The sequence below is a fragment of the Phocoena sinus genome, chromosome 11 (assembly GCF_008692025.1).
Source record: "Phocoena sinus isolate mPhoSin1 chromosome 11, mPhoSin1.pri, whole genome shotgun sequence".
Taxonomy (NCBI): Eukaryota; Metazoa; Chordata; class Mammalia; order Artiodactyla; family Phocoenidae; genus Phocoena; species Phocoena sinus.
The window spans coordinates 33,749,130-33,770,622 of record NC_045773.1 but is presented as its reverse complement, the minus strand read 5'-3'; the positions used below and the strand labels follow the sequence as shown (position 1 = coordinate 33,770,622).

The 21,493-nt window shown below is 42.3% G+C and overlaps 2 protein-coding genes across 5 annotated transcripts in view; both read right to left on the bottom strand.

Annotated features, from left to right (window-relative positions):
- The window catches only part of WNT5A (Wnt family member 5A), a 48,329-nt gene extending 35,146 nt beyond the window's left edge, over nt 1-13,183 (bottom strand). The window contains exons 1-6 of one of the 4 annotated variants that reach the window (XM_032647536.1): nt 13,063-13,183; nt 12,029-12,148; nt 10,772-10,831; nt 5,050-5,128; nt 1,803-2,053; nt 298-494 (exon numbers count right to left, since the gene is read on the bottom strand). The gene's annotated coding sequence lies outside the window, so the exon portion shown is untranslated. Of the gene's footprint in view, nt 1-297; nt 10,832-12,028; nt 12,604-13,062 lie in introns of those variants that run through there. The other 3 variants (XM_032647535.1, XM_032647537.1, XM_032647538.1) reach the window with 3 other exon arrangements.
- A 42-nt stretch (nt 13,184-13,225) lies between these two features.
- The window catches only part of ERC2 (ELKS/RAB6-interacting/CAST family member 2), a 1,048,627-nt gene continuing 1,040,359 nt past the window's right edge, over nt 13,226-21,493 (bottom strand). Inside the window, exon 16 of the mRNA XM_032647533.1 lies at nt 13,226-16,981. Within this exon, the coding sequence (XP_032503424.1) occupies nt 16,682-16,981 (300 nt within the window). The 3' untranslated portion in view covers nt 13,226-16,681. The remainder of the gene's footprint in view (nt 16,982-21,493) is intronic.

Below are 21,493 nucleotides of genomic sequence, written 5' to 3'. Positions count from 1 at the left end.
TGTTTTCTGTTTCCCCTCACTAGAATGTAAGCTCCAGGAGGGCAGGGGTCTCATCTATCGTGTTCAGAGCTGTAACCTCCAGTGTCCGGCCCAGAGGAAACGCTCGGAATGAATGAATGGTCATGCCCATAGCAAGGGTTTGAACCTTGGTAATCTGACTGTAATATCAGGAGCTTCACCAGTATACTTTATAGATACTTTACCTACAAATAAAAGGCAAAACTATTTTTTAATGTTTCCCTGGCTCCCCAAATGTGCCCCCATTTTTCCCCCTGGTCTCTCCCACACAAGGCTTACCTTAAGTGGAAGGAGTCTGATAAGAGCAATTGTTTTCTTCTGAAGGAAGATGGCGTTCCATTACTCCCCCTTTTGCCGTGCTATTTCTTTGGAAAGGCGATGTTTTTCTTAACTGGCGTTTACTTTTAAAAGGCAGCTGGCATGGTCAGTCTTGTTGCCCATTCCATATTGTATGTGGGCCACTGGGCCTCTAGATGCTGGGTTTAGGAGAACATAGGTTAACTATTTGCAGGGGAACCCAAGTCCATTTATTAGACTCTCCTGAGAGACAGGAGAAAATGCTGGAATTTTATTTTGTCTTATTTATTTACTGGTCACAACTTTCAATAGCACGTGCCTAAATCTGTGTATTAGGATTTGCAAATCTGATTTGACTACACTCGGTAATTACTTTTGTTCCCAAACAACCCATTACCCGGCCAAACTTCTGGGTATGTAAGAGAAGGTTTTCAAATTCTTCAGCTAAGTTCCTTTCTCTGGAAGAAAAATCTAGAAAAGTGTAATATGTTTCAAAATTTTCCGACTTAGGCGTGCAGTGAAACTGGCTGGCAGAAGAACACAATCTCATTAGAAAGGGGCTGGATAATGTGCAGACTCGGCTCTAAGAAGATTCCAATGTAGATCAAATCTGTCCTTTCCAGATACGAAGCAATGAACAAGCTTCCTTTCATGACCACCTGGAAAGCCTACCTGGAGGATGAGTGTTAAAAATGGATTTTGCCTGAAGAAGAAAAGTGCATCCTGGCACCTCAAGACTACATAAGAATATGAACATCTCTTTTTGTTATTTTCAGCTATGTGACATAATTTTTAACTTCACACCAATGATGGAGAAAATTTTTCAGCAAGAGAGATACATAATAGTAACGTATCTAAATGAAAGGGACAACATTTCACCATTTAGTCATTTATTTGGAATTCCTGATACCAACCTGTGCACAAAGTATCTAGGAAGCTGAGGCTTTTTTTTTTTTTTTTTTAACTTTTCAGGAACGTTCTGACTTACAATAGCAATTGCACATCTTACTGAATTTTAACTGGAGTGACTCTCACCAGATTTTTCTCTTCTGTGCAAATATTCTCGACCTCCTTAAAAGGGACCACAAATAATTCCAAATAGCAGAACTAAACCCCAAGTCCTTTTAATCTTGTATACATTGGCACTCTAATCATCAATGCTCAAATATGTGACAATGTTATGACTTCCCAAATCTGTCTCAATAAATCAGAGAATTTTGGATAAAAGCGTCTTTTCTCCACTTAGTTCAATCCTTAATTCAGTGATCTGTAAGTGTCCATTAAGGTCAAGTGACAATTCATTGACTTTGAAAAACATGAGAAACACTCCTAGGGCAAAAGATCCTGATGTCTCTGAATGTATTTAAAGTAAGTGGTTCTGACTTAAGCAAAGATTTCTACTTAACCCAGAAGAAAAGCAGTTACTCCTTGGAAATAGCACAGAATTCAGGAAAGTGAAATGAATAATGGCAAAGGATTAAATTTACCTATTCCAGCCCGTACATATATCTACCGAGTATATACAGGAACATGATGGCTCCACTCATGTGTCATCCGTGGACAACCCTCCTTTCCTCATCCCAGGAGCACGATACTCTCAGTCATGCGGACATGTCATAACAGAGATTAGTGAGTACGTAAGCACCATGCCTCGCTCATTCTGCATGCTCAATTCAAGGATGTTTGAAAATACCTCTTTCTATTTGCAAACGGAATTCAATCCATGTGACGGCATCATCTATTTCAAAATTCAACAACAGGAAATAAAAACAAGTCAAAAATTTAGAGTGTCAGTTTGCGGGGACTGAATTATAGCTACAGAAAATAAATCAAAGATCAGCTTAACACATATGGCAAGTAGTAGCCGTGGACATGACTGACAGGCCATTCATTCTTTCATTCTTTCATTCATTCATTCTTTGCTCATTCAGCCAACGTTTATGGCTCATCTACTGTAGATCATCAACTATTCATTTAACAAGCTTTATGACGCATTCATTCATTCATACATTCCTCACATTAGTATTGTGTGTGCCAGGTCATGTTATCATGTTGGTTTGTTCATTTTAGTCAACAGGTAATTACTGAGCACTTATACTAAGCACTAGACCCGAACAGGCTCTAGAATAAAATCTCAAACGTATGGCTGAGGGGGAAGCCCCCCAGATGTGTTTCTAAACATATCCTGGTCGTTACTGCTGCTTGGGTGAGGGCTCCGGGTCTGTGACCTCTTAAGGACCAAGTTCAACGTTGGGGATCCCTCCTCGTGCTGGCTGGCCACGCTGCAAGTCCCAAGGGGGTCCAGCAAGAGACAGGGGTTTACTCTGACTCAATGGGTCACCATCAGAAGACAAACCCTTTACATCCATGTCATTGCCAGGTCTCCCAAGCACTGAAGTCTTACAGGAGGCTCAGAGAACAGATGCACACTGTCCTCTGTTGAATGACACTGGTTTGAGGTTGGGAGAACTTGTAAACAGTCTCTTTTCTACAATCGTGACTACCTACCCCATAGAAAATAGAATTTCCCCCCACTTCTGTCTTAAAACACTCACTCAGGTCTGTGCTAAGCATTTTATGTACATAATACGGAGCCTGACCTGAAGGCTGTTATTATCCTGATGTTACAGAAGGGGAACGTAAGTTTGGAGTAGTGAAGCAACTTGCCCCAGGGCACACAGCCAGGCTAAAGATGAATCCTGCAGATCAAGAGCCCTGGTTGGCTATAAATGTGGTTTCTGGGTAAGGGGTCGGGAAGCATCCCACGACATAAGGAAGTGTTGAAAATAAAGGCAATATAGAAGTAAGCAGAACCCAGAAATGGAGAACAAAAATGGGACACTGGCCTTCTGACCTTGTCGAAGCCCTCGGATCCAGCCGTGCCTGAGGGCCACCTTAACCTCCTTACCTTTCTTTTGTGAAATCAGTCTGAACTGGGCTTTAGCACTTGCAGTTCAAAGAGTTCTGACAATACAACAGTGTTTGGTTGTCTTAGGGAAATTAATATTTAAGTTAAAAGGGCAAATTCAGGTTTAGGGTTAAATGGCAGATACCTGTCCCCTGCTGGGGTTTGGACCAGCCCCCTCGAAACTAAAGGAGATTTGATCTGAGACCATCCTCAGGTTCTCTTGAGACAGAATATCTTGTCAGAGCAGGAAGAAGCCATGGGGGCTGAGCACTAATGTATGAATGGTGTGGAGTGGGAGAAGAATCCATACGTGAGTCAGGCGAGGATCTCGGGAGCACTTTGAGGATAAGCAGTGAGGTCCAGGCCAGGAAAAGGGTATGTGAGGGTTTTTTCTCAGAGACGAAATACTCTGAGGCTGAGTGACGGACGGTGCAGCCTGTGACCTACGCCAACATCTAAAGGACATCTGCCTTTGACGTATTTGGGACTGTCAGTGAGGAAGTCAACAATTGTCTTTTAAAAGTAGACCCTCGGGAATTCCCCGGTGGTCCAGTGGTTAGGACTCCACACTTTCACCGCCGAGGGCCAGGGTTCAGCCCCTGGTCGGGGGAACTGAGATCCCACAAGCCACGCGGTGCGACCAAAACAAAACAAACAAACAGCAAAAAAAGTAGACTCTTGATTTCTGTGGTCTCTCTGATGCCATTTCATTTGGAAACATAAATGGTTTAAATAAATTACATTCATTACTTTGAGCCTTAAAATCCAAATACTCAGGGGAGAGAAAGAAGGGCCTTAGATTCCCTATGCCCATTAGGAATTTGAAGTAACTAATTTCTCCATGTGGATTCATCAATTTGCTCCCCAAAAAATACTTCTTGCAAGTCTCCCTCATGCCTGGCACTTTCCTACAGGCAGGGCTACAGAGATGGGCAAAAATTGGATAAGGTTCTTGCCCATACGGTACTTACGTATCTTCCCTGCCTAAGAGATCCTCCTTTTCCATGGTAGTGAATATATTCATTCAGTCATTCATTTAATGGTTTTTCATTTATACCAACTTGTATAAATATACATATTAAATATGACCAAGTAAAAGCTCAGCTAGCAGGATGTTCTAGGAAAGAGCTATTCTTTGAGGATAAATTAATTGTTTAGCAAACTGGGAATGTAAGAATTAACATGTTAAACTCCTGCTATACCTTTTTGTTACCTTCGTTAAAAATGGAAATTTTACTGAGTTTCTTCCTCGGTAAATACAGTCTGGTAAACCTGGATGACACAGACTTCAGTGACTCAGGCATGACGGTACAGGGGTGAGAGCTACACACGCCCAGTACAGTGGTCACGGACCACATGCGGGTGTTGAGCACTTGGAAATGTGGCTCGTCCAAATTCAGATGGGCTGTAAGTGCAAAATATAAACTGAATGTCAAAGCCTCAGCACGAAAAAAGAAAAAGATTATAAGATATTAAGAGTGTCTAAACCGACTATGTTGAAATGATAATATTTTGGATATACTGCATTAGAGAAAATACATCATTGAAATTAATTTCTCCTGCTTCTTTTTAACTTTTTAAAAAATATAGCTGCTAGCAGATTTAAAATTGCATACATGGCTTGCATTATTTTCTGTTGGATGGCTCTGGGTTAGAACAGGGCCCTGGAGTCAGAGTAAGGTTTGAAATCTGGTGCCTCTATTTAATAACTGTAGGGACGGATAACTTAGCCTCACTAAACCTCGGTTTCCCCCTCTGTAAGACAGTTACTAACAGTACCTACCTCCCTGGGCTGCTGTGACAATTAAGTGAGAAAATGTACTCACAGTGTTTAGCACAATGCTTGGCATGTAGTTCCTTCTCAGCGAATGTCAGCTGTTCAGAGCTACTCTGCAGTTATCGTCTCTGGAAAGTCAGGAGATGGGGCTAGATCAGCACTGACAAAAAAATATACTATAGGACTTTGCATAAATCCCTGACACCGAGGTGTTTCCTTTTGATTTGCCATTTTCCTAAATCTAAAGTGCTCACAAAATGAGGGTAGTGTTACTGGACAGCCATGATGAGCCAGGTTCTGGTTAAACACAAGCTCTGGTAAGTTAGGTTCTGCTTAATCGAGGACTAATACTCATTATAATTCTTCATGGCATTGGAGAATACATGCAGTTATGGTCACACACACTATTAACACAGGTAATGGTTCCTGGGAGCCTACCATGTGCTGGACATTGTGTTAAGCATTTTACGTAAAGGTCATGCTCCCAACAGCCTTAAAGCACAGGGAGGTTGAGACATTTGCTTAGGGTCACCCAGCCAGGAAGTGGCAGAGACAGGACTCAACCTGTCTGTTTGACCCCAGAAGTCAATCTAAGTATTACTGAAGCAGAAATAGTCTGGGTAATTCCTTGTGGTCATGAAACTATGGTGCTTTCCTCAGAGCTCCACGGACTGTTTAGCTAGAGGAGAAAGCTTGGTTTATCACAGGAGTTCCGGATTGTTGCACCAACCAAACAGAATCAGAGATTTCATAATAATGAAAAGTTCTGCTTTCAAAAGGTGTCCATTCTCTAGTTACAAGGAAGCAGAGGACATCCGTCTGTAATAACGACCCCATTAAATGCAACCCTTCCCATTTATGGCTCTAAAATATTACCAGGCAGAAAGGGAAAAGTGGCAGAACTTTCTCTCTTGAGAATTTTCCAGGACCTTACAAACATGACCCCATTAATCCACTCAATACCCGGATGAGATAGGTAGTTGATTGTTATTATTCTTCTCACTTTCAAGATAGAAAACCTGAAGCTAAGAGAGATTAAGCAATTAGTTGAAGGTCAAATGGTGAGCTAGAGACAGACCTGGAAATGAAACAATTATCTTCTGAAATTCCGATCAAACGCACAAACTGATTGGCTAGTTACCACCATGTGCTAATATTCAGTTAGATGCCCTCAGCACAAAATGGCTGGCTTTTACAGGAGATTTCTGCAGCTGTATTTGCCTGAATTTGTATGGATTGGTTTAATACCAATGTCCAAACTGACATCAGATTTTTCCAAAATATTGGCTGAAGGAAAATACAGTTCCTTGCTCCAAACGTGGTATCCATTTTACCTAGCTCGGTTACATTTAATCATACCTACAAGTGCCGTTTCTGGAGGATAAAGGGAGGATTGTTCTACAAAGCCGTCCTGCTCGTGTTTTGTTTTCTTCAGAGATAAGCTGTAGCACATAAAAAGGTTTAGGGGGCATCTTGCAGTTTACTCTTATGTTGAGACTGAAAAAAGATGAACATAAACTATCTCGGAGTTGTACAAAATCTGGAATCCAATTTGCCTGTATTATCGTTCTTCAGTCAAATGCCTTTTACTCTTTTCGGCTGGATACTTTTGACAGTAGGTGACACTGTATGAACCAAAGTCATGGGTTAGGAAAAGACAAGACTTCCAGGTGCACCAGGAGGAATCCATGCTTTTCGGAACAAGTGCAAGGACACATGCACAGAAAATTGGTCTCCTGAAGAAAGTGCTACTAATGATGCCTCTTGTCCAATTTTGCAAAAGGCCCTGCGCCTCCAAATACCTGGAGCAAATTTTTATTTCTTTCTGCCTACTTGAGTCTTAGGTAATTTAAAATCAACTACTCTGTTATCAATTTCGACTGGTTTGGGGCAACATGATATATCAATGAAACCGTTGTTGTCAGAAGGAAAATAGGGCCATTTCATTAGCTTGGTAGAAGGGCATCTACACTTCTAAAAATGGCCCCATGCCATGCTCTGAACTTGTTCTTTAAGAATTCACTGTGATCACTTTTCAATTTGTTGAATTTCAGTTTCTTTGGCCAGCCAAATAAGACTCTTGGAGAAATTCTTCTCCCATGACTTTATAATTTCTGGAAGTTCAGGAGATTTGGGACTGGTCATCTTAAGAAATTCCAATTCTGTCCCCTATCACTGCTCAACCTGCTCGACTTTTGCTCACCCGCCTTGGTCCTGTGCTGATGTGGACAGCTCCTTCTAGAAACACAAATTCAACCTAAGCCCACTGCAGGAATGCTAGCCTGCTAATGCACAGACACTGCACGGGAAGAAATAATAGTAGCAATAAAGCTTATCCAGTTTCTTCTTTCTTAAAAAAATCAAACACTTTGCGGGAATCCAAAGGCAAGACATTTTCTTCCCTGCGACCCATTTCAATAACTTCCTTTCTCGTAAGCTGAAAACATCATGCTCAGAAACCAAAGAATCTTCAACTAAAGTTCGGGGTCTAAGTCTGGCATCTTGCAAAGGAATACCTTGAGCGTTTCCGATTGGAGTCATGGTGTCAATATCTCTAAAAGTCCTAGTATGTTGCTGTCTTGGGATATTTCCATGGAACCCATTAAGCTACCTTGCTTGAAGGATGCTGAACAGCTTGGCATCATTTCCAAGCGACCATGCTAAACTGAGAAAGGCAACTCCATTACCAAAGGGACACTGAAAACCAAGGCCGTGGATTGTGGCCAGAGGTGAAGGTACTGATTCCTAACCAACCCATGGCTAATCCTAAACCCTTAATTCTTCTTCCAGATGTATGCAGCACTTGGGAAGGAAAAAGGAAATGGTCCTGCCAGTGCAAAGGCTTCCAGTGGTGTCTTGCCACACTGGTATCAGTCCTTTCTCTGTTTTCTAACCAGTAACCCGTTTCTTATACAGGTTGGGCAGCTCTTTCCTGCATTTTAAAACCCTGGTGTCTTATTGTCTACAACGCTTGATGTTGACTTGGGTTCACGTGTTTTGTGGAAATACAAGTGGTAATTACACAATTACCTGCCATTGGCAACAGTCACCAGGGAAATTTACGGCCCCCAATATCCACATCTGGTAACTGGTTATTAAACGTGGTTGATGAAAACACTGACATGGCAAATGGGATCTGAGCAAGGACTGGCTCAGCAGTGATTCTTGGGAGACAATGGCTGGAGGTCCACAAGAGACCGTCGATTTTATTTCATTAAACATTCTAGTATTTATGGCAATATTACTACTAATAATAGTTATCATTTCCATTTTTTGAGAATCTGTCACGTGGCTGGCATTGTGTTAAGTGCCTATTTGATCCTTATTAAAAAAAAAAAAACCCTTCTGGGAATGTATTATAATTTTAGGATTAGAAGACAGGCACAGAGAGGCTAAGTGACCAGCCCAGGGTCACTTTTTGGGCTGTGATGGAGTCAGGATTTTAACCTTTCCCGAACCTGCAAACTCAAATACCTTCAGGGGGTCAGGCTGGTAACACTCTGGGGTGAAGTGGGCCAGGTGTAGCTTTATAGAGAGAAATGAGGACAATCGAGAAGTGGCAAGTACATCTAACATCTCCCCAAGTTCCCAAACTCCAAGCCTATCACTACTGCCCTGGGGGAAAAACCCTAAGACACGGTACTGGCCAGACAAGAAGTATCCGAAATCCGAAATCATTCCACAGGCCCTAGTTTTCCAGCCTTCGTCATCTGAAACTGGAGTCATGCTTAATGACATTACATCCTTTTAGGATACTTTTTCAATGAGATACACAGACGGAAACGTGCGCAGATTATACGTATGTCACCTGATGAATTTTCATAAACTGAACATAACCATGTAACCGACTTCCAGGCCAAGAATCAGAATATCACCAGCATCCCAGTGACCTTTTCTTGTGCCCTTACCGGTTACAAACCCTCTGAAGGTGAGCCATTATCCTGAATTCTAACCCCACAGAGGAAATTGGTCTGTTTCTGAGGTTTACATAAATGGACTCGCACAGTTGGTTCTCTTGTGTCCATGCGCTTTCACCTAATGCTATGTGAGAGTCATCCACGTCGTGGCAAATGGCAATAACTCCTTCTTAACAGCTTTTACCCTAAAGTCTATTGCTTGATATATTTGCCTGAATACATTATAGCTGAGCCTCTAACGAGGAAGACTTCCTTCTCTGGAAACAGGTTCTAAAAATTGAAACAAGTCACTCTAGGACTTTGTTAGAATTATGGAGAGAGTTCTGTTGTTAAAATAGTTTTTCTAAACATTTTCGCATTTATTGTCTCATTTTATCTTCTCACATACCACGCCAGGTAGTTAAGAGACATATTACTCCCATTGGTTAGATTCAGAAACGGAGGGTACATGCAATTATATGACTGCGTGCTACCATAGAGCAAGTGTGGCAAACTAGTTATAAAACAGAGATTTCATTTATGTCTTCATTGCCAATCTAATGTTTCCACCTGAACATACATCCTGTTGCTCCTTTCTGGGTCAAGGTTCTACTCACAGGTAAAATAAACCCGTCTCCAATGATGTTTTGCTGTGAGTATGTCATACTGCTGTGCGCCTTTGATGCTTCCCTCCTCAGCATCCATTTCCCTTTCTTATTTGAGAGTCCATTCTTTCCCCTTTCTCGATCCACAAGATTGAGGTGGGCTCCATCCCTAGTGGGGAACAGCACATGACTCCTCCCCTAGGGGTCTAGGGTCTCACCTGAAACCTGGCGACTGTTCAAGAATGGATTACCACAAAGGAAGCAAAACTGAGAAAAGGACAGTGAGAAGTCATTTGAGCCCCTGGGACAAGCCACTCCTGAAACCCACTACCTCCGAACTGTTCACTGCATGAAGCCATATATATGTATGTGTGTGTATGTATTTGTTTTTGCTCAAATTGTCTTGTGTTATGTTTTTGTTCTTTTCTTCTTTGCTGGGGGAGGGGGATCCTTGCGAAAGAAAAAAATTCTAACAGTTATGCTTACGTAAATACATACTCATATTTCACCTCTCAAATTCAAACAGCCATAACGTCCTTATCCAGTGAGTTGCAGTTATGCAGACACGGAGATTTTGTCTTGAATTTATGCAAAGTTTCTCTCCTGAGTCCCGTCTAAGTGAAGTCACAGTGTTGGCACAGACAACATCTGTTTTTAACCCATAGAAATGCTGGCTTTGCCCTGCACTTGGGAAAGGGTCTGTTCCGCCCACAATCATCACTTCTGCCATAGATGCTGAAGTAACCCCACAGGGGGAGGCAAGGCTAGAGGTGGCAAAGGCATTTTCAAATAGAAGAGAAAACTGACTGGTCCAAACAACGGACCAAATCAATGAACTGTTGATTTAGACAATTTTGATCCAAAAGACTTTGGGAACTTCTCTAGCCAGTGTGGTGTCCTCTACACTTCCGGCAGAATGTTCTGAGACAGAGATCTGATCATTTATCTCTGCACTTTAAGAATCTATCATAAAGTGGGAGGAAGAAGTAAGCACAGTGGAGCAACCTGACAAACACGACCTCAGCCAGGTGATCAATCAAGGTCAACATCAAACAGCCAACAACCGTATTGATAGTATGCACCCTTGATATGATGTGAGGAAAGTGGCACTCTACCTCTGTGGTCTTCTGCCCATAACCCATATTCCCAGTCTGACCACGAGAAAAAGATCAGACACATCCTAGCGGAGGGACAACCTACAATATACCCGGATCCGTACTCCTCGTAACTGTCAAGATCATCAAAAACAAAGAGAGTGTGAGAAACTCACAGTCAAGTGGAGCCGACAGGGACACGACAACCAGATGTAATGTGGATTCTGGATGAGCTCCTGGAACAGAGAAAGGACGTTACCTTAAAACTAAAGAAATCTAAATGAACAATAGGCTACAGTTAATAACAATGTATTCATGTTTGTTCCACTAGTGACAATATACCATGTGAATGGAAGATCTTAGTAACAGAGGAAACTGTATCTGTGTGGGAAGGAAGGTTATATGGGAACTCTCCGTACTATCTGCTCAGTTCTTCTGTAAATCTAAGAATGTTCTAAAAATAAAGCCTATTAAAAATAAAGTTTATTTAAAAATCTATCTCTGGATTTTTGTTGCTGCAGGAGGGTTTCCTAAAATTCAGAGATCAAAGTGGACCCTTGAAATGATTACAGGGGGTCCACAGGCACAGTCTGAAATATCCCCGAGCCACAGAGTTAAACATTCCTTCACTGACCACTTTCAATCATTCTGATTCAGTAACAAAGAAGAACTCTCCGCTCAGCCCCACAAACACATTTCTAACCTTTGCCAGTTTCCCTCTTCAACAAAGAAAGAGAAAGCTTCAGACTCAGAACTTTGTTTACAATACTTACTTTTATTGTTCTTATTTTCATTATTTTTTGTTCTTATATTTGGCGATGGCTAGGTACGGAAAATTATCCCACTTACTCATCTATGATGGTGGTATTTTTTTTCTTAAAGTATATTCATTTAAATAAAACAGTAAGCCTATTTAACTTTATAAGGTACTTAACTCGACTACATATTGTCTTAAGACATAGTAAGAATCTGGCAAGCGGTATGCAAATAACTGGAGTTGAGAACCAAAGGCCAACAGGATTAGGTCTACACCCCTTAGCCTGGAGCTCAGGGTCCTCTCCCACCTTGAGGACACCTGTCCAGTCTCCTGTCACCAGATGCTCCACCTTGCAAACCCAAAGATGCCTAGAAAATCAGATGCTGATGCCCGGACAATGAGAGCTTAGAAGAAACAAGAGAGGCCCGTGGCTAGCAGGTTAAAATGCAACAGGCTAAGCGTTGTCTCAGCTCTCCTTTCACACGTGGCTGGACTTCCTTTGGGCCCCACTGCCATTCTCTCATCACGTGGGCCAGCAGTGGCGCTGACGAAGCAAACAATCCCTTCAAGCCTCTGTGAGCTGGATAGTCGTGGTGGAGACCAAACTTGCGATATGGAAGCACTGCTGGGTGGGTACCAGTAGGATCTGAATTTCAGCCCCATATGCTCCACCCACCTGACCTGGGGCCTGAAGCAGAGGGCTTGCTGAGCACTGGGTGCGAAGCCTGGCTCCACCGCGGACCATCTGGGCGACGCTGGGTGAGGTGTGTAAGCTCTCTGGCCTCTCTCTCCTTGTCTGTAAAGTGAGGATAATAATAATACCATAATACACGAGGACAGTACCTACCTCATGGGACTACTGTCAGGACGGGTGAATTCATGTAAGTACGGCATTTAGCACAACGCTCCACCAAGTAAGTGGGCTCGATAAATGTGCACCGTTTCTGGTCACCTCTGTGGGCCTCCGTTCCCCTCGCTGTGAAATGTGGATCACGACAGTACCTACCTCATGCGACTGCTGTCAGGAACAAAGGCGTGGTGCCCGTGGGCCCCCGGTGCCATGGTCTGGCTCCTAGCAAACACTCCATAATGTTCAATTACTTTTATCTGTGTTTACTTATTATTAGTGCGATTATTCTTATGAATTGGTGATGCCAAGAATTAGAACGTCTCTCCAATCTTTTGTAACAGCAGTTCACAGACACAAGAAGCAGTCAGGGTGGATTTTTAAGGTCAAACGTTAGGCTTGTCTATATGCTTCAGTGGAACTGAAGGTATGGGTGGACCAGCAGTTTGTGAGCTGCTACTTTTCCTTCCAGAAGGGACTGGCTCTGTGCACATCGGAGCAGAGGCTCCATCTGGTCAGCTGGGCTCATATAACCGGGCTTGAATGCAAGCTGGCTGCTTCAGGAAGTTCTATGAGGTAAGAAATCCTTGTCCAACAAAAGTTCTTTTTCCATAAAAAGGCACATAACGAAAAGGGCAAATGACTTTGCAGGTTGCCCCCAAATGTGTCTGACTGTGAGTGAATTTCACACCCAGTGGCTTTGAGTCCATAAAGTATAGAAATGAAATGATATTTCCCCTGTGTCATCAAGGGCCAACTGGGAGGAAGAGAGTCTGTCTCATCCTCTCCTCCCCAGAGAGCCTTCAGGGACACATATTCCTGTTTCGGAAGTTCTAGGAAGCCTTGGATTGCAGTGAACTTACCGTCTACGCCTGGATCAGTTGCTTCCGACTGGGCCTCAGTTTCCCCATCTGTAAAATGAAGATATCAGGTTACATGACATATACCTTCTAGCAATATAAATCAATTACTGTTTAACTGCAATAATGGTAAGAATTGATAATTTGTTTCCTCGAACGTAATTCAAACTTTTAACGAAACCAGGAGCTGATTCCCCACTGCGATCCACAGGTGAGCTGCAAAGGCTGGTGAGCCCTTGCATGGACAATGCTGTCTGTGTATTTTTCTGGATGATTTTGTGCATGTATCCAAGTGATGGCAGGGCTACCGTTTTAGCCTCCTCAGCTTTCAGTGTCTTTCTTCTAGACTAGAGCCCATTTTTTTTTTTTCCTTTGGAAACTACATCTCCCACATCCAGTAAGGCTGGATGTATGATCCAAAAAGGACCAGTAAGATTCCCTCTAGAGGGCTCCTATGGATGCTGGAAGAGAGGGGTGTCTCTCTTCTAAAATCCAAGAATACTCAAAGCTGTTGGGAGTCATCTTTGCCACCAAGTGGAGAGAAGCAGCAGGGCTGATGTCAACCTCGTGGAACGTGCAGAAGAAACAAGGAGGAAAAGAGGAAGGTGGGGGAGGGGAAGAAAGGGAAGTGAGAAAAGGTGGGAAGGAGGAAGAGAGGGAGGGATAAAGAGAGATGGAGAACAAGGCTGGAACTGAGAGAGAGAGAAAGACAAAAACGGGAGGGAAAGGGGGACAGAAGGAGGAAGGGAGATGCCACCAGTGACTTAATTACTTAATACAGTATGAGCCCTTAGATCCAGCTATGCATAGAGGGAAATTTACACCTTGGCTCTTCCAGTAAAGTGAGTCCATAACTTCCCTTTTTCTTCCTTTTGTCTTCAAGTCCATAGCTTCTTCAAATGGGGATCCATGACCCAAACAAGATTAGAAACCACCACAGTTGGAACATTTATTCAAGATGGAATGAACTCGCTTCAGAAAGAAACAAAGTTTATTTGATGAATATAAATAAGGCGATCAGCACAAAGTACTTCTCATACACGTGATAACAAATTTATGAACTGTACATACCTTGTACGTTGTACTTCTACTAGACACGAGGTTACAATGACTGGCTACTACATGCCCACTGGTAGTTTCTGAGGGTTCCTTAGTTTTATTTATTTATTTTTTATATCGAAGTCCATAATCACATGGTCAATATCACAACCCACATGCCACTCACTCGGAGAAATATTACAAGAAGCACTGTCAAACGAGGGTCGCTGGGAATTAGATACACTGACCCCTGGCAGCGTTCAAACGCCACTCGACACAAAAACACCTCAGCAGAGCTTATGTCGACACATTTGAGGTCTCGTCATAAACACTGTTTAAAAAGTAAATGGAAACCCACTTTCAAATGAAAGTTGACACGCTGTTAACGTGCATACTGGATACACAAAAATCATTAAATACAAAATAGAGACAGTACATCGAAATCAAACGGGGCATAAAGTATAAGCTGGCTTTTGCACAAAGCAAGAAGACCAACTCCTCCTAAATGTTAGTCTCGACTTTTTCAGTTTCGTTATGATTAAGGGGGAAACCTGCTAAAGTCTGTGCAAAGGAAATGTCTTCCCAATAACACAGTGTTTGTTGTCAACACAAACTATTTTTAATATGTGGAAAGGGAATTTCTTTTGCTAAACCCCCAATATCAGAGAATACTACATGATATATAATGAAAAGATGCTATGTTAGACAGAATTCAATTTTTAAGGGACTAAATGATAATGCCCCCGTAAAAGTAAGATCGGGACGACTCTAAACATAAGTGGGGCAAAAATGAGCCCCCCAAACAATAGGTGTGACAAAATTGGCACATACTTGGAAATAGCTAACTATACACGGTTGGCTGAGTTTTCTGTTTCTAGGACCCTCTATTCCCTAGTGGATTTCCTACTTCCTACTTCAAGTATTCAGTGGCAGGGTTCAGATCAGGACCTGGTTGCAGGAGGCAGTGTGGCCACCTATTTGAGGACACCCAAACCGTTCACGGGGACACGTTGCAGGCCTGGGCTTTCAGTGCAACATTATGTCAGAGTGTGCTAAATACGTCTGCAAAGAACTCTGCTCGTTTCTCCAGTCAAGACCTAGATCCCTTCGATAGTTAAAGGACAAACTTTTTAAACATGAATGTATTGGATTGCTTATGCAACACAAAAGCTTTACACAGTTTGCAATACTTACGACAAGAGCAAAGCCAGAAGCAAGAAACCTGCTCGAATATATTACTCCTAATGCACCAAGGATGAACAGTGCAGCCCAGACACAGTTTCGTCTTCCCCGATAGATAAATAAGGTGTCTGACTTTTAAATATCTCTATGGCTCACGCGAGAGGTCCAGAGTTAATTGCACCGACATTTTAAAAAGTAATAATAACGACTAAATTCAATGCAAGACTTCAGGAACGTCTGCTTAGAATCCTTTCCACAGCAGCAAAGAAAGACAACTATATTTATTAAGGCCACTCATGCTTAAATTCACTGTTTGTCCTTTAATAATGCAGATTTTCATCCCCCACTTGCATACCTGTGGAAGTGTTTCTTCCAATGACAAGAAAATGGATCAGTACAAGAGTTGCACATGTTTGCCAGACTTGGTCATGAGTTTGATGAAGTTATAACAACTTTTAAGTTGTTTTGAATCTTCAGAGGAAGCAGGAGTTTAATTCTCCTTAGTACCATGTCACTGTATGTAAAAGACCTCAAAATTTGGTCTCTTTCCCTGGCATGTGCTTTAAGTAATGACTCTGTACCACAAACATGTTGTGTAGAGCTATATACAGATACACTGCTTTTGTGATTATTCCTCATTCATCAATGTTTTCATGTTTGATGCTGAAAATGTTTTGGAATCCATGTTGGAGACATTTTAAAAAAATGAGAAATGACCCTTCGTTTACAGAAGATCTAAGCTTACACTGTTTGCACAGCGTTTGGATCTTGAATGTGAACGAGTCCCAGCTTCTTCGTGGAGACCTGCATGTACAGGAATGGTAAGAGTCTGAGGCTCAGCCGCATCCCAGCCACGGGGGATGCATGAGACACATGGAATAGAAATACGCAGGTGTCTCAGGCTCTGGCCACTCCCCAGTACACAAACAGGGTAGATAAAACTATAAGTGATCAATTTAGATGCGCCATGCATTGCCAGAGACACACACCATGTTCTCATAAGGCGATTTCTTGGCAAGTACTAGTGGTTTAAAAAATTGATTTCATTTCCAACCTGGCCCAGAGGTAACTACTGGTTCCACCATCAAAATGTGGTTCTTCAAACAGCAGATTAAAGAAATAGAGGAGGGTAAAGGCTCACCAGTTTTGGTGTTTTGGTTTCTTTGTCAAACACTCCATGCATCTTGGTATACAAACACTGCCAACACCACTCACTCACAGAATTTACACTTTTTGATAATCTAATGCATTAGGTATGACCACTTAGACTGAACCAGCAGAAAAACGGGAGATGAAGCTAGCTGTCCAACAGAAGCTGAATCCACAGTTAAAATCCCATGAAGTTCAAATGTATCCAGTGATGTTTAAGTAACATAAGTAAAATGTTATCAAATAATGACATTCAGAGGAGATGAACACATTTTAAATGCCCAAATCCCGACCAAAAAAATGGAGGACCTGCCATGTTTTCCTCCTCTGCATTCTCCTTTCCAACATGTCTGAATCCATGAGAAAGGACATGAGACGATGAAGGAAATACCAAGTTGAACAGAATTGTGCTCAGTAATGAAAGTGAAAACTCCTCTTCGGTCCCGATGAGCGTTCCCGGGTGGTGATAGACAGTGATGTGAGCTGCACTGCAATAGATTGTCAGAATATTGCTGCAGAGCTGCATTTCCCCTTTAGTCAGCCCTTCTGATAGCTGCAACAAGAAAGCACATAGTTTAGCAGGGAGAGGAACTGGCAGTGATATCGGAGATAATCCTGGCAGACACTCTCCCAACTCCCACCCCTGCCCACCCCCACCACTCTCTTTGATCGGGATTGATTGGGATTGGGGAGGGCAGTGATGCGGAGGAAGCATGGAGCGACGAAGTGAACGGAAAGTTACGTTATGTCCTGCAAACACATCTGAGAAGAGGCCTCTTTCAACATATTTCACATACAGGTATAGATGACTCTTGATATGCAAAAGGAAATTGAAAGGAAATAAGCCAAAACTGTTGTAGTGATTATCTCTATGTGATCAGATTATGGTTTTTTTTTTCTCTCCACGGGTTTTCTACAATGAGTATGGTTTTTAAAGTATTTTTAAACTTGACTTTATAGATATTAGAGAGCTGAAGATGGTCAAGACACCAGAAAACTTAACATTCACTTACAAACCACCTAAGAGCAATGACTTAAAAGAATACTGGAAATTTCACTCCTAGGTATATACCTGGACGAATGCAAAACAGGGACTCAAAAAGACTACTTGTACACAATTGCTCACAGCAGCATTACTGACAATAACCAAAAGGCAGAAACAAATCCCAAGTATTCAGCAACACATGAATGGAGAAACAAAAGGTGGTACATACACACAACAGAATATTATTCAGCCCTAAAAAGAAATAAAGTTCTGACTCATGCTACAACATGGATGAACCTTGAGGACGTGACGCTAAGTGAAATAAACCAGTCACCAAAGGACAAATACTGTACGATTCCACTTACGTGAAACGTCTACAATAGACAAATTCAAAGATGCAGAAGACAAATTAGAGGTTACAGGGGCTCAAAGGGAAGGGGGGAATGAAGAGCTATCTTTTAATGGGTACAGAGTTTCTGTTTGCAGTAATGAATAAGTTCTGGAAATGGATAGCAGTGTTGCTTGTACAATGCCGTGTATGTATTTAATGCCACTGAACTGTACACTTAAATTGGTTAAAATGGTAGAATTTTAATGTATATTTTACCACAGTAAAAGCATAACTTAAAAAAGAATATTGCTATCTCCTTAAGCAGAGGAGAATGAAACAAAGTTGGCTGCCATCCCCACATCCCATGACGTGTGTGTGTATGTTCAGCCCTAAACATAAATGCAACAGTCATCCATTTGCATACTTCACGCCCTGGGGAAGATGTATCCAGAAGCACCCCGAGTTTTCTCACTGTCCCCATAAGGGTCCCTGGGTGTGGAATACAACTGCAGCCTGGGAAGAAACAGTAAAACGGGTGAGCAGAGAGGACCAGCCCACAGCGAGCCTGCAAATGATGACTTTCTTCCCTACTGATGCTGGACTTTGTACACCTGCATCATTAGCATTCACATACGGTCTCTGGATACTTCGGGAGTTTCCGGGCACACGGCAATGGTGCAGCTACCTGGGGAATATGGCGGGGAGGGAAAGATCAAACACACACACTCACACACGTGAGCCACTTTTTATATATAGTCTCAGCTGTCTGATCTGGTGGTCGATGCACAGCATTTCTCAAGCCCCCCTGACTAAGGAGCCGACCAAAGATCCCACTGTCTGCACAGGTGGGCGAGTTATTTCGAGCCCTTACTAAGCAGTGCAAACGAAATGGGTGGCTCAGATGAACTGTGCTAATTCATACTCTGAGGAGTTTGGTGTAACCCTTCTGGTGAAGAAACTTGAATCGGGGCAAAAAAAATGACTTTTGCAGAGCCAGAAAGCTAGGGAGTTCCTAGAGCAGATCATATTACTCATTCTGGCACACAAAATCTCTGCAAACTCTGTATGAAAATTGTAAGTCAGAGCACGCTTTCTGCTTCATGAGCTGTGCATAGCTCTAATTCTTCTGTGCATTAAGCATTTCTTAATCATCCTTTTAAGGGGCTGACCAATATATTAAAAGGCCACACGATTAAAAGGTAAAGAGAAACCCAAAGTAGTACTAAAATGCACCGGTCGTATTTTACAGATGGGGAAATGAGTGAAAAATAATTACAGCGAATGTCCAACGTCCTTGATGTTTTTCCAAGATAAAGTAGCAAAGAACAATCATTTATTCAGTTGGAAGAAAGACTTCCAGCTGGGTAACAGGCCACAAGGCAGACTACGGTGCCTCACGACAGCAACACACTGCTTTGGGGTAAGGTTTGCGCTGTGGAAAAGAGAACTCTCAAAAAGTGTCGCCGTTCCTTCCACTGGACAGTCCATTCGCCAGGAGGCCTAATGGATTTGAGGGGAAAAAACTCAGATGACACTGCCAGCAGTTGCAAATGTAAATGATCCCTTGTTGAGGGGCAAATAAGCACACACTTTAAAAAAAATTTTTAAAAAGCAACCCTGGCTTCCAGCAAGGAAGCAATCTGGGCAGCCACCCACTGTGAGATAATCTCTGGCCGGTCCTCCCTGCCCTGGATGGTCACAGCAGTCCCAACCTGTCCCCACGCGTCCTCTCTTCCAGCACCCACTCTACATTGTCACCGGTACAGCCAACAGCGCTATTTCAACAACAACACCTACTTCATCTTGCACTCCCTGTATACAGCCTTCATTTACAATCCCATCGCCGTCAGGGTGGAGGACGGAATCCAGGCCATGCTGGCCTCTCTCTCTCTCTCTCTCTCCAGCTCCACGCTTCATGTTCCCCCTACGCTGTACTTGCTTCCGCAGTCCTAAAGCTTCCCTTCCTCCTCATTGCACAGACTTGTCTTTCTGTCTGACATGCATTCATACTAACGCTTGACCCGACCGATTCCTACTTATTCTTCGGTCTCAGTTTAGATGGCTCTTCTTTCCTGGAGGTCTTTCCTGACCTTCCTAAGTGTGGGATGTGGCACGAGAAGTCTCACACATACGGCACTGTCCCCTTTCGTGACTTGTCTAGACTTTTACTGTCCAATATGGTAGCCGCTGAACAAATGTGTCTACTCAGCACTTGCAATGTGGCTAGTCCAACTTGAGATGTGCTATAAGTGTAAAATGTGCACCGGATTTGAAAGATTTAGTGTGAATTTAGTTTTTTTCTATTGACTTCATGTTAAAAATGATATTTTGGATATACTGGATAAAATGAAATATATTATTAGAATTAATTTCCCCTGTTTCTTATAACGCTTTTCAACGTGGCTACTAGAAAACTCAAAACTACAGATGTGGTTTGCAATATCTTTCTAATGAACAACATTGGTCTAGGCTACAAGCTCTATGAGGGCAGGGGTCATGCTGGACTTGCTCACTAGCATTCCCTGTGCCGTGCACACTTCACGGAATAAGCTGATTCACTCACCCTTTCCATAGATACTAGAGAGCACCTAGAGTAGGCAGAATCCTTAAAGTCCTCCCCACCCCAAAGATTTCCTGCTGTAATCGCTGACACTGGGACTGTGAACATCTCACAACATGATTATGTTACCTTATAGATATAATTAAGTTACTAATCAGTTGGCTTTAAATTAATCAAAAGAGAGAGTGAGTGGACCTAATTTAATCATGGGAGCCCTTTAATAGCAGAAGACTTTTCTCTTGCTGGTAGCAGAAGAGAAAGTCAGAGAAATCTGAAATACAAGAGGGATTTGCTGAGATGGAGGGAGCCACAGGGCAAGGACCTGAGAGTATCCTGAGGGATCCAAGAGTAGCCCACAACTAACAGCCAACAAGGAAATGGGGACCTCTGCCCTACAACCATAAGGAACTAAATTCTGCCACAACCTGAATGAGCTCAGAGGTGGGTGCTTCCCCAGAGCCTCCAGGTTAAATCCAGCCTGGCCCACACCTTGACTTTGGCCTTATAAGACAAAGAAGAGAACCCAGTGGAGCCTGAATGGTCTTCTGCACCACAGAAGTGTGAGATAATAAATGGATGCTGTTTTAAGCCACTAAGCTTGTGGTAATTTGTCATGCAGTAGAGAAAACTAATATGGCTCCTTTCTGTGCCAGGCAGTGTGCTTGGTGCCAAGAATATAATAGTAAAAATGACAGACAAATTCTATGCCCCCATGGAGCCAGTATTTTCAAGAGTGAGACAGACAACAAATAGATACATAAATAAATAAGAGAAGGAGGAGTTTAAAACTTTGTGCCTGGAAGGAAATTAATAGGGATCTGTGACAGGCATGCTTAAGATTTATGGACTACACGACAATTTTTATCTATTTTTTAATATAGAAAGATGTCCATAATTTTTCAGTGAAAAATGCAGATGGCAATTCCGTATGTATAGTTCAATCTCATTTTTGTATCAACATAAACACTTGCAAATGCATATGCCAGAATATTGTTAATAATTATCTCTGGGTGGTGTTTTAAAATTTTCTTCTTTCAAATTTTTTTTTTTTTTGGTTGCACTTTTTGGATTTTTTTAAACCAGAGAATGTGTAACTAGTATCACAGCAGAATTGAAAGCTATTTCCATTGTGAAAAAATCAGTACTGGATGCGATCAATGCTCTTGACTTGGTTTTTTCAAAGGGAATC